This window comes from Oncorhynchus keta, chromosome 19 (genome assembly GCF_023373465.1).
Source record: "Oncorhynchus keta strain PuntledgeMale-10-30-2019 chromosome 19, Oket_V2, whole genome shotgun sequence".
NCBI classification, from domain to species: Eukaryota; Metazoa; Chordata; class Actinopteri; order Salmoniformes; family Salmonidae; genus Oncorhynchus; species Oncorhynchus keta.
Genome location: NC_068439.1, coordinates 43,809,351 through 43,821,523, shown reverse-complemented (window position 1 = coordinate 43,821,523; position 12,173 = coordinate 43,809,351). Strand labels below are relative to the sequence as shown.

General features: G+C 41.5%; 1 protein-coding gene across 1 annotated transcript; it reads left to right on the top strand.

The window, feature by feature from the left end:
• Window positions 1-8,383: 8,383 nt before the first annotated feature.
• On the top strand, window positions 8,384-9,723 carry LOC118398346 (extracellular matrix protein 1-like). Its single transcript, XM_035793589.2, has 3 exons — window positions 8,384-8,673; window positions 8,843-9,102; window positions 9,226-9,723. Exons 1-3 carry the CDS (start codon window positions 8,601-8,603, stop codon window positions 9,427-9,429), a joined length of 537 nt encoding a protein of 178 aa, XP_035649482.1. The 5' UTR covers window positions 8,384-8,600; the 3' UTR covers window positions 9,430-9,723.
• The last annotated feature ends 2,450 nt before the right edge of the window (window positions 9,724-12,173 follow it).

Here is a 12,173-nt window from a genome sequence, read left to right as displayed (position 1 = left end):
TTTGCTATATTTCACTTGTGATTTCATGAATATTAATATTTTCTAGTAATATTACTTGACTGTTGCGCTATGCTATTCAGCGTTGCTGATGACAAATATACCGGATCCTGGATGGGTGGTTCTAAGATTAAGACATCAATCAAGTGCAAGGGTGAAGCGAAAACCCGCAGACACTCGGCCCTCCATGGAATGAGTTTGACATGTGCATTAGATTAATGTGTTATCACAGGGTTGTCATGGCTCTATTTAATACTGTGAGTTTCTCAGTCTCTGTTCTGGACCTGGGGAGTGTCAAGAGACCTCTGGTTGCATGTCTTGTGTGGTACCAATGGGTGTCCAAACTGTGTGCCCACTGCTTGAAAAAAACAGTTCGGTACATTCAACAACTCGCACAACGGCCAATAGTGATGCAGTCAATCTCGCCAGTGTAACGGTTTTCTATAGGCAAAGGAGAGTCAGACCAAAATGCGGCGTGGCTATTGCGATCCATGTTTAATGAAACAAAGTAAACACGAATCAAATACAAAAACAATAAACGTAACACGAAAACCGAAACAGCCTAATACTGGTGCAAAGTAACACAGAGACAGAACAAGGACAATCACCCACAAAACCCAACACCAAACAGGCTACCTAAATATGGTTCCCAATCAGAGACAATGACTAACACCTGCCTCTGATTGAGAACCATCTCAAACATAGAACTAGACAAACTAGACATGTAACATAGAATGCCCACTCAGCTCACACCCTGACCAACCAAAACATACAAAGCAAACTATGGTCAGGGTGTGACAGCCAGGAGAGATTGACGCGCATGTTACTAACATTCACCCTCCGTGTACATCTGAGTGCAATTACGTGCTGCTCTGTTCTGGACCAACTGCAATTTGCCTTTGTCCTTATTTACCGCACCTGACCACACAACTGGGCAGTAGTACAGATGCAAAAAAACTAAGGCATGTTTTGACCATGACAGCTTGCTATCTAGGGTTTACAGCCGGCGGTTTAGCTAGATGACGTTACGGGTTGACGTTACAGGAAACGGCGCAGGTCCTAATCCAGGCACTTGTCATCTCCCGTCTGGATTACTGCAACTCGCTGTTGGCTGGGCTCCCTGCCTGTGCCATTAAACCCCTACAACTCATCCAGAACGCCGCAGCCCGTCTGGTGTTCAACCTTCCCAAGTTCTCTCACGTCACCCCGCTCCTCCGCTCTCTCCACTGGCTTCCAGTTGAAGCTCGCATCCGCTACAAGACCATGGTGCTTGCCTACGGAGCTGTGAGGGGAACGGCACCTCAGTACCTCCAGGCTCTGATCAGACCCTACACCCAAACAAGGGCACTGCGTTCATCCACCTCTGGCCTGCTCGCCTCCCTACCACTGAGGAAGTACAGTTCCCGCTCAGGCCAGTCAAAACTGTTCGCTGCCCTGGCCCCCCAATGGTGGAACAAACTCCCTCACGACGCCAGGACAGCGGAGTCAATCACCACCTTCCGGAGACACCTGAAACCCCACCTCTTTAAGGAATACCTAGGATAGGATAAGTAATCCTTCTCACCCCCCTTTAAGATTTAGATGCACTATTGTAAAGTGACTGTTCCACTGGATGTCATAAGGTGAATGCACCAATTTGTAAGTCGCTCTGGATAAGAGCGTCTGCTAAATGACTTAAATGTAAATGTAAATGTAAATGGGTTGCGTGAGTGATTTGTCCCAAAAACTACGCTTTTAGTCGGTTAGATATTTAGCACCAGCCTCTTGCTAGTTACGCATTCTAAAACTGACTGGAGCTCTATGTTAAGGGTCTCCGTTATTTAATTTACGGTTGTAGCTGACGTGTATACTGTTGAGTCGTCAGCGTACATAGACACACAGGATTTATTCAAGGTCAGTGGAAGGTCATTAGTAAAAACAGAAAACAATAATGGCCCAAGCAAGTTGGCCTGCGGTACACCAAACTCAACCGAATTAGCATTAGCTGCTTAAAAGTTCCTTCCTCACCATTTTAAATAAGCATGCTCCATTCAAAAAATTTAGAACCAGGAACAGATATAGCCCTTGGTTCACTCCAAACCTGACTGCCCTTGACCAGCACAAAAACATCCTGTGGCGTACTGCATTAGCATCGAACAGCCCCCGTGATATGCAACTTTTCGGGGAGGTTAGTAACCAATATACACAGGCAGTTAGGAAAGCTAAGGCTAGCTTAGTCAAACAGAAATTTGCATCCTGTAGCACAAACTCAAAAAAGTTCTGGGACACTGTAAAGTCCATGGAGAATAAGAGCACCTCCTCCCAGCTGCCAACTGCACTGAGGCTAGGAAACACTGTCGCCACCGATAAATCCACTATAATTAATCATTTCAATAAGCATTTTTCTACGGCTGGCCATGCTTTCCTCCTGGCTACCCCTACCCCGGTCAACTGCCTGGTACCCCCCACAGCAACTCGCCCAAGCCTCCCCCATTTCTTCTTCACCCAAATTCCGATAGCTGATGTTATGAAAGAGCTGCAAAATCTGGACCCCTATCAATCAGCCGGGATAGGCGATCTGGATCCTCTTTCTAAAAGAATCTGCTGAAAATGTTGCAACCCCTATTACTAGCCTGTTCAACCTCTTTCGTATCGTCTGAGATTCCCAAAGATTGGAAAACTGCCGCGATCATCCCCCTCTTCAAAGGAGGAGACACTCTAGACCCAAACTGCTACAGACCTATATCTATCCTACCCTGCCTTTCTAAGGTCTTCAAACGCCAAGTCAACAAACAGATTACCGACCATTTAGAATCCCACTGTACCTTCTCCGCTATGCAATCTGGTTTCAGAGCTAGTCATAGGTGCACCTCAGCCAAGCTCAAGGTCCTAAACGATATCATAACCGCCATCGATGAGAGACATTACTGTGCAGCCGTATTCATCGACCTGGCCAAGGCTTTCGACTATGTCAATCACCACATTCTTATCGGCAGACTAAACAGCCTTGGTTTATCAAATGACTGTCTCGCCTGGTTCAACAACTACTTCTCTGATAGAGTTCAGTGTGTCAAATCGGAGGGCCTGTTGTCTGGACCTCTGGCAGTCTCTATGGAGGTGCCACTGAGTTAAATTCTTGGGCCGACTCTCTTCTCTGTATACATCAATGATGTTTCTCTTGCTGCTGGTGATTCTCTGATCCACCTCTACACAGACGACACCATTATGTATACTTCTGGCCCTTCTTTGGACACTGTGTTGACTAACCTCCAGAAGAGCTTCAATGCCATACTACTCTCCTTCCCTTGCCTCCAAGTGCTCATAAATGCAAGTAAAACTAAGTAAATGCTATTCAACCATCCTACCGATCCTCGACTTTGGCGATGTCATTTACAAAATAGCCTCCAACACTCTACTCAACAAATTGGATGCAGTCTATCACAGTGCCATCCGTTTTGTCACCAAAGCCCCATATACTACCCACCATTGCGATCTTTCCGCTCTCGTTGGCTGGCCCTCGCTTCATACTCAACGCCAAACCTACTGGCTCCAAGTCATCTGCAAGTCTCTGCTAGATAAAGCCCGCCTTATTTCAGCTCACTGGTCACCATAGCAGCACCCACCCGTAGCATGCGCTCTAGCAGGTATATCTCACTAATCACCTCCAAAGCCAATTCCTCTTTTGGTCACCTTTCCTTCCAGTTCTCTGCTGCCAATGACTGGAACGAACTGCAAAAATCACTGAAGCTGGAGACTCATATCTCCCTCACTAGCTTTAAGCACCAGCTGTCAGAGCAGCTCACAGATCACTGCATCTGTAAATAGCCCATCCAACTACCTCATCCCCATACTGTATTTTTTGTATTTATCTTGCTCCTTTGTTATCTCATCTTCTGCACATCATTCACTCCAGTGTTTAATTGGTATATTGTAATTACTTCGCCACCATGGCCTATTTATTGCCTTTACTTACCTCCCTTATCTTACCTCATTTGCACACACTGTATATAGACTTTCTTCTACTGTATTATTGACTATGTTTGTTTATTCCATGTGTAACTCTGTGTTGTTGTATGTCTCGAACTGCTTTGCTTTATTCTTGTCCAGGTCGCAGTTGTAAATGAGAACTTGTTCTCAACTAGCCTACCTGGTTAAATAAAGGTGAAATTAAAAAAAATCTAAAAAAATAAATGTAGGACAGTGAAAAATACATCTACATTTAATTCATTTTAAATTCAGGCAGTAACACAACAAAAATGTGGAGAAAGTCAAGAGGTGTGAGTCCTTTATGAAGGCGCTGTATATCATCAATGCTATTTTGGCCTATGATTATATACTAATATAATGTAATAGCCATATTTAGAAAAAAACAAAGTTCCAAAGACTGGACCTATAATAATGTATAAGCGATCATACAAGAGGTTTTGCAATGATTCCTATTTAGAAGATGTGGAGAATATTTGTTGGTCTGATGTGTGTAATGAGGAACAACTTGACACAGCACTTGAAGCATTTATGAAATAGCTTCTTCGGGCTACTGATAGGCATGCGTCCATCAGAACTGCCAATTCCCCATGTATTGATGATGAATTGAAAAACTGTATGGAGAGGTATGAGGCAACGGGAATACTAAATAAGTCTGTCAACACAGCAGAATGGCAAACATACAGTAAATTCAGAAATCACGTAACAAAACTAAATGAAAAGAAGAAGAAACTATACTATGTAAAAAATATAAATAATATAAAGAATGATAGTAAAAAGCTCTGGAGTAGGCCACCTAAAAAATGTCATAAAAAAGCTCCATCCTCAGTTCCATCCTTCATTGAGGCAGATAGATGGCTTGTTCATAACAAAACCCTTTGATATTGCCAAACACTTTAATAACTTTTTTGTTGACAAGATTAGCAAACTTAGGCATGACATGCAACCAACAAATGCTAAGCCTTCATATTCATGCATAATGGACAAAATAATAAAAGACGAGCACTGTAGTTTTTAATTCCGCAAAGGTGAAAGGCGGAAAAGGTGAACAAATGATTGCTGTCTATTAATAAGGACAAACCACCTGGTACCGACAACCTGGATGGTACATTACTGAGGTTGGTAGCAAAATACATTGCGATTCCTATTTGCCACATCTTCATTTTAAGCCTAGAAGATGACGTGTGCCCTCAGGCCTGGAGGGAGGCAAAGGTAATTTCGCTGCCCAAGAATAGCAAAACACCCTTTAATGATTAAAGCAGCCGACCAATCACCCTGTTACCAGTGCTTAGCAAACTTTTGGCCAAACACAATGTTATTTTACAGAAAACAAATTAACAACAGACAAGCTTCCAGACAAGCTTAACAATAATACAAGCTTCCAATTGGCTCATTCATCCCTCCTCCTCTCCCCTGTAACTATTCATTGCTGTAAGAATGTGTTCTCAATCAACTTACCTGGTAGAATAAGGGTAAAGTAAATAAATACAAATCGTGTTTAACGTGATTTTTGAATGACTACCACCTCATCTCTGTACCCCACACATACAGATAATTGCAAGGTCCCTCAGTCGAGCAGTGAATTTTAAACACAGATTCAGCCAAAATCCAGGGAGGTTTTCCAATGCCTCGCAAAGGGCACCAATTGGTAGATGGGTAAATAAAAAGCTGACTTTGAATATCCCTTTTAGCATGTTGAAGTTATTAAACTTTGGATGGTGTATCAATACACCCAGTCACTACTAAGATACAGGTGTCTTTCCTAACTTAGTTGCCGGAGAGGAAGGAAACCGCTCATGAATTTCATCATTAAGCAAATGGTGACTCAACAGCATTGTGGTTACTCCACAATATTAACCTAATTTACAGAGAGAAACGAAGAAAGTCTGTAGAGAACAAAAATATTCCAAAACACGCATCCTGTTTGCAACAAGGCACTGAAGTAATACTACAAAAACTGTGACTTTTACTTTACTTTTTGTCCTGAATACAAAGTGTTATGTTTGGAGCAAATCCAATACGACGCATTACTGAGTACTACTCGCCATATTTTCCAGCATTGTGGTGGCTTCATCATGCTATGAATTCACCTTTCAGAAGGGCAATAACCTAAAACACAAGGCCAAATCTACACAGGACTTGTTTACCAAGACAGTGAATGTGGCCGAGTTACAGTTTTGACTTAAATCTACATCTAGCAATGATCAACAACCAATTTGAAAAGAATAATGGGCAAATGTTCCACAATCCTGGTGTGGAAAGCTCTTAGAGACTTACCCAGAAAGACCGACAGCTGTAATCGCTGCCAAAGGTGATCTACAAAGTATTGACTCAGATGTGTGAATACTAACGTAAATTCGATATTTCTGTATTTAACTTTCAATACATTTGCAAAACTTTCTGAAAACATGCTTTCATTTTGTCATTATGGGGTATTGTGTGTAGGTGGGAGAGGAAAAAATCAATTTAATCAATTTTGAATTCAGGCTGTAACAGTCAATCTATTTAGTTTTTAAGTGGAGATCTCTTAACAATCATTCTCACGATAGCACATTGGTAATAGTAAGTGACAAACATAAGTAGGTCTGGGCATGGTTAAAACCAGGTTATGCAAAAAAGAAAGATGTGAAACTTAGCCCTACATAGTATGTCACCCTATATTTTTTGATGATGCAACACCAAATTAACATCCTGAAGTATAATCTATAGTTGAGCAGAAATAGGAAGGAGAAAAAGGAGACACTTTTTTAAAAGCCAAGACCGATATAATAATTCTGCCTGAAAGATCTAACGTTGACCAAGTTTAAAACGTAGGCTATGAGTAAAAGGAACGTCTGTGGTGGAACTTTTGTGTGTAGGGTATAAGGTCGTTATAGAAGGTGATCTTAATACTGTAACACATGGGAGTCAAACTCATTCCACGGAGGGCCGAGTGTCTACGGGTTTTGGTTTTTCCTTTCAAATGAGACCAAAAAGTAATAAATAAATAATCAAACAAATACTTAAAAATTTAAAAAAGACCTAGACAACAAGGTGAGGGAAGTTCCTTACTAATTAGTGACCTTAATTCATCAATCAAGTACAAGGGTGGAGCGAAAACCCACAGACACTCGGCGCTCCGTGGAATGAGTTTGACACGTTTTGGAACAGAAGCAAACGACCGGAAGGCAAGTTCGAATCAATTCTCAATCTTTGTTGTATTATGAAACGTAAATGTGATGTGATGCATTGATGTTCATCATCGCTATTCATCCCAAAAACAAGCTAAATATAAACAAAATAAATAATCAGAAAGCCTATTGAGCATGAAATAAACACACACAAAAGCAACCAAACAAGATATGATGCAAAATGACTATCTCATGAAAGAGAAAAAGAATCAGAGCTATGGTTTTAAAGCTGATCTTGTAAAAAAAAAAGGTTAAAATCTTGGATGAGCGAGCAATGGGTAGCTATAGATAGATCAATTCTCAGTTGGTGCTGCCCAGCCTATTATTATTTTCTCATTTGCTGTCCAGCCTACTGTTAATTTGTCTTTGTGGATTTAACGTGGAAAATCTGATGTTTTAAAGGTACAAATTCAGCATATTTTATACAGATTTGTTTATGTTTAAATTTGGTTACCATAATAATGACATAATCCTGTCGTGTAAATTTCGACCTCAAAACAACAGTTTGACTTTTTTCAAATGCAATCTATTTTCCACGTCACAATACGTTGACAAATTACATTGAAACAATGTGGAGTCAACCAGTTTGTGCCCAGCTGGAAGGCACTCTGAGAAATCATATTGGAGGCGTGGCTTAGATTCAGTTATTTTTGTCCACCCGTGTGTGGAAGTGTTGTATCAGTTGAAGTGGTCTATGGTAGAGGTACACTTTTACACTTTCAAGAAACAAAAGGCTTTGTCACTGTGGTGGTTCCTATAAAGGCTAAATGTACCTTTCTGAAAGCATGATTTGTACCTGTGGCCTATATGTAAGAAAGGTACTATCTGAGGTACACACTGGGGCATAATTATGTACCTACAGTGCACCACCCCAGTGACAAGCATTTGTACCTCTTTAGGAACACATCTAAAAGAGTGTAGTACTTAAAGTCCAACAACTATGAATGATAGGCTAACTGGCTAAATATGGCAAAAGGCCTACATGTCAAGCCCAAAGAAGTGGATATATGATTTGATTTTATTAGGATCTCTTTCAGTCCTCATTTGGGCTAATCCTCCAAGAGGCCTTATACATTCAAATACAATTTATAATACAATCACATATTCACATTCAACACACTGTTACAAATGGAGGAAAGGTTAACAAAGCAAACATTTGCAATGTAATCCAAGATTTTGAGGAAAGACCGAGCAGTACTCATTTGATTAGTACCAGTAATCTGTGACGTACTCAGCCATTTCCTTTTCCAGTATCTACACCCTGCTCGCATCATTACACATTCATGAGATTGGCACGCCCCGGGACTCACTCCCCCTACCATCTGTTGGATAAAAGCAGGTTGAAGATGAGGACAGTACAGCTTGGACAAACTTGAAGGAAAGCAGAAGACTTCTATCTCCCACGCAAAACTTCACAGTAAGAGCAGAACAGAGGTTTTTTTTTCGAACAAAAACAAAAACAAACAAAACATGATTTTGGCTGGATTTTTCGCACATTCTTGGTTACTTGCACTACTGACTCTTGATTGTGCCAAACTTGGAGGTATTGTATAATGTTTCTATACATTTAACATTTTGAAAGGGATTACACTCAAATCTATTATTTGTCTGCTATGAAACAGATTGTCTGAATGTATCATGTTTATTCAAGCTCCCTCTCTTTTTATCCACACATTTTCTGCACACTTTTGCTCTGTCTCTTCTATTCACAGGTACCCAGAATTTTAGCTCTCTGCAGGAGCCTGACGTCCCTTTCCCTCCTGCACGCCCAACCCTACAGAATCTTGCTGCCATATGTCACTATGGACAGAGTCGCCCCCGGTATCCACCTAGCTTCTTTCCACGCTCTGGTGTCAGTTTTTTCCGGCGCTGTGGAAAAGCCATCAATCGTTTGGAGTCTTGGTACAGCATGTGCTGCAGTGGAGAAGTCGCCCAGCAAAATGTCCAGATCCTGTGCTGTGCTCAGCAAGCTGTGAGTTGTGTGTGTGTGTGTGTGTGTGTGTGTATGTATTTTTTTTTTATATGATTATATTGCATATTGGAATGATTTATTTGAAGTTATTCTGTACTTTTCTCTATGTTTCTGTCCTTGCAGTGGCAGAATGCACTCTCCGTGTTCTGTGTCGAAGAGTTTGCCGTAATGACCAGGGCATACCCGTGCTGCAGGAAGAGTGGAGAGGCCAGGTGGAGCTGCTTTAACGATGAACTCCCAAACCCCTTTTACGAGCCCACTGCAGGCTACATGGCCCCCCAGATGCCTCATGAACCAGGGTTCACCTGGAAGCCAAACACATGTTAGAGGCCACATGACTACAATATTTTGTATCACCTGAGCTTTTGTCTAAAAAACACCTCATGTTTAATCTAATGATTGATTAGTATTTCTGGACTGACTTTATTTGGATGGTATATTAAAAGGTTGGGGTTAGAGATAATAAGTGTGTTGATTAGAGATAGTAAGTGTGTTGATTAAAGTTGATCTGTACACCTAGGGAGACTATGCTATCCTTATTAGTTACCTTTTCTGTGTAATTTTCATGTTTGCACTGCTTCTTTTCTTGCCACTGAAAAATACAAATATTATGCAAAACCTTTTGCAACCCTCTTATTGTCATGATAATTAATTACACATTTCTACTACCACTGCCAAGTGTTGCTGTTGTTCCAACAAACTGACTGAATTTGATGTATTTTTGGTATAGTTACCTGCAGGCCGGATTGTATGGGTACAAATTCCTGAATTTCCTGAATTTGTAGTTTACTTTCAGACATGTTATGTAGCACTATATTGTTTTATTTATCTGTTATTTTACCAGGTAAATTGACTGAGAACACGTTCTCATTTGCAGCAACGACCTGGGGAATAGTTACAGGGGAGAGGAGGGGGATTAATGAGCCAATTGTAAACTGGGGATTATTAGGTGACCGTGATGGTTTGAGGGCCAGATTGGGAATTTAGCCAGGACACCGGGGTTAACACCCCTACTCTTCTCTGTTTCTATTGGATCACTTCAATATGGTGTTCTTCCACGCGGCAGGATACATTCCGAGTAAGAATTTCAGATTAGTCCTGTGTACCGAGTAGTGCTGCAGCTGACCGACCACCTTAAATATCTGCAGCTGCACTACTTCCATATTTTCCTTTTTTCGACTCCTTCCAGAGAGGATTCGCTTGGTAAGAGGGCTATGTTAGAGTGTATAAGCGCATAAGTATACCCGCAGCTATTCAATAGCTTGGAGCAGCTAGCTAGCCTCTCCATCAGGCTTAGACCAGCCACCCGGACAGCTGATGAAACCAAGGAGTATTTCTGTCTGTAAGTCCTTTTGTGGGGAAAAACTCAGACTGGGCGTGGCTCCCCAGTGGGTGGGCCCATGCCCAGTCATGTGAAATTCATAGATTAGGGCCTAATGAATTTATTTCAATTGTCTGCTTTCCTTATATGAACTGTAACTCAGTAAAATTGTTGAATGTTGCATTTATATTTTGGTTCAGTAGGATTTGAGGTTGATTTCCAAAAAGACGAGGGCTATAGCTTTCAAATGAGATGTTGCTTTCTATTTTCTGACAGAAATAGGGGGGAACCCACCCCCAACTCGCCAGACCCTGTACAGCATGGCTATCAAACTCATTCCACGGTGGGCAGAGTGTCTGGAGGTTTTTTTTCTTTCTTTCAATTAAGACCTAGGTAACCAGGTGAGGGGAGTTTCTTACTAATTAGTGACCTTAATTCATCAATCAAGTACAAGGGTGGAGAGAACCCACAGACACTTGGCCCTCTGTGGAATGAGTTTGATACATACTGTACAGGGTCCAAAACAACCACTCAGAGTTTAACAGGATAACTTCTATAGAAAAACAGCCCTAATGTTGTTAACCAATATTGTCTTCATCCAGTCACATTTGATTATTTTCAAAGCTATATCTCACAATATTTGACATACAGCAGGTTTTTAAAGGATCAGACTTGTCGCTTCATGTTTTCATTTTGGCCATGGAAAAAAATATTGCGATACTGATATCGTCACAGCCTTTGTACGTTTGTAGGTTGAAAATGTTGCTGAGATGTGTCATATGTTTGTAATGATTATGTTAACATTTTTCTATCATGTATCATTTTGCATCTCAACATTGTAGCGTGGAACTGACTTCAACTTGGTCAGAAACTGTTATATATGCTATATCAAGCTACTGCATTTTTATCAACTTCACTGAGATGGTCCATATACACTTGACTGTTTATCCAGGGGCCATGTGTATCAACCGTCTCAGAGTAGGAGTGCAGATCTAGAATCAGACCCCCCCCCCCGTCCATGTAATCTTATTTCTTGTCATCTAAAAGGCTAAACTAATCCTAAATTGGTACTCGCCGTTTGTTTCCTGACTCCGTTATCCCTTCTTCCCGTGTCGTTGCTGCAGAGCTTTTTGAGATCGGGCACTACAGCAAACTGTTGGGGATCCACATCCTGGAGCAGGCGGCCCGGGAGCAGGCTGGAGAAGGGGCAGTGGGGGCGGCCGACCAGAGGCCCCCACCATCACAGGGCCAGAAGTCCCTGTACTGCACCGCCATGGAGACCATCCGAGGAGAAGCGCACAGCAAGGAGGCATTGGACACTGAGAACAAGTTTGTATTATGCATTTTCTTTTGTTTCAGGAGTTTAACCCTTGGCCTATAACGGTCGATCTCAATCCACCGGTATCGCCCTTCCACATTGGTCTTCTCACGAAAATGTCTGTAGCGTCCAAAAGGTTTGGGCTACACACTAATATGACCCCTCTGTGGAAAGTTGAGACTATGATGAATACAATGGTGTTCTCCATTTTGAATGGAAGTATTTCAATCAAATCAAATCAAAATCAAATCAAATGTATTTGTCACATACACATGGTTAGCAGATGTTAATGCAAGTATTTATGGAAGTGTGCACTCCCTGACATGTATTTAAAAGGAATATGGTGGAAACTCCTTCCAGTCATGCTTGCACCAATACAATGCTTTTAAATGCATAATGGGGTGTGAACGAGTGCACACCTCTTGAGAAGGG

Bases quoted from the DNA above. Each gene is read 5' to 3' on its own strand.
- LOC118398346 (XM_035793589.2), top strand. From the start codon at position 8,601: ATGATTTTGGCTGGATTTTTCGCACATTCTTGGTTACTTGCACTACTG. The intron at 8,674-8,842 runs GTATTGTATAAT...TTCTATTCACAG, and splicing joins TGATTGTGCCAAACTTGGAG to GTACCCAGAATTTTAGCTCT. The intron at 9,103-9,225 runs GTGAGTTGTGTG...CTGTCCTTGCAG, and splicing joins TGTGCTGTGCTCAGCAAGCT to TGGCAGAATGCACTCTCCGT.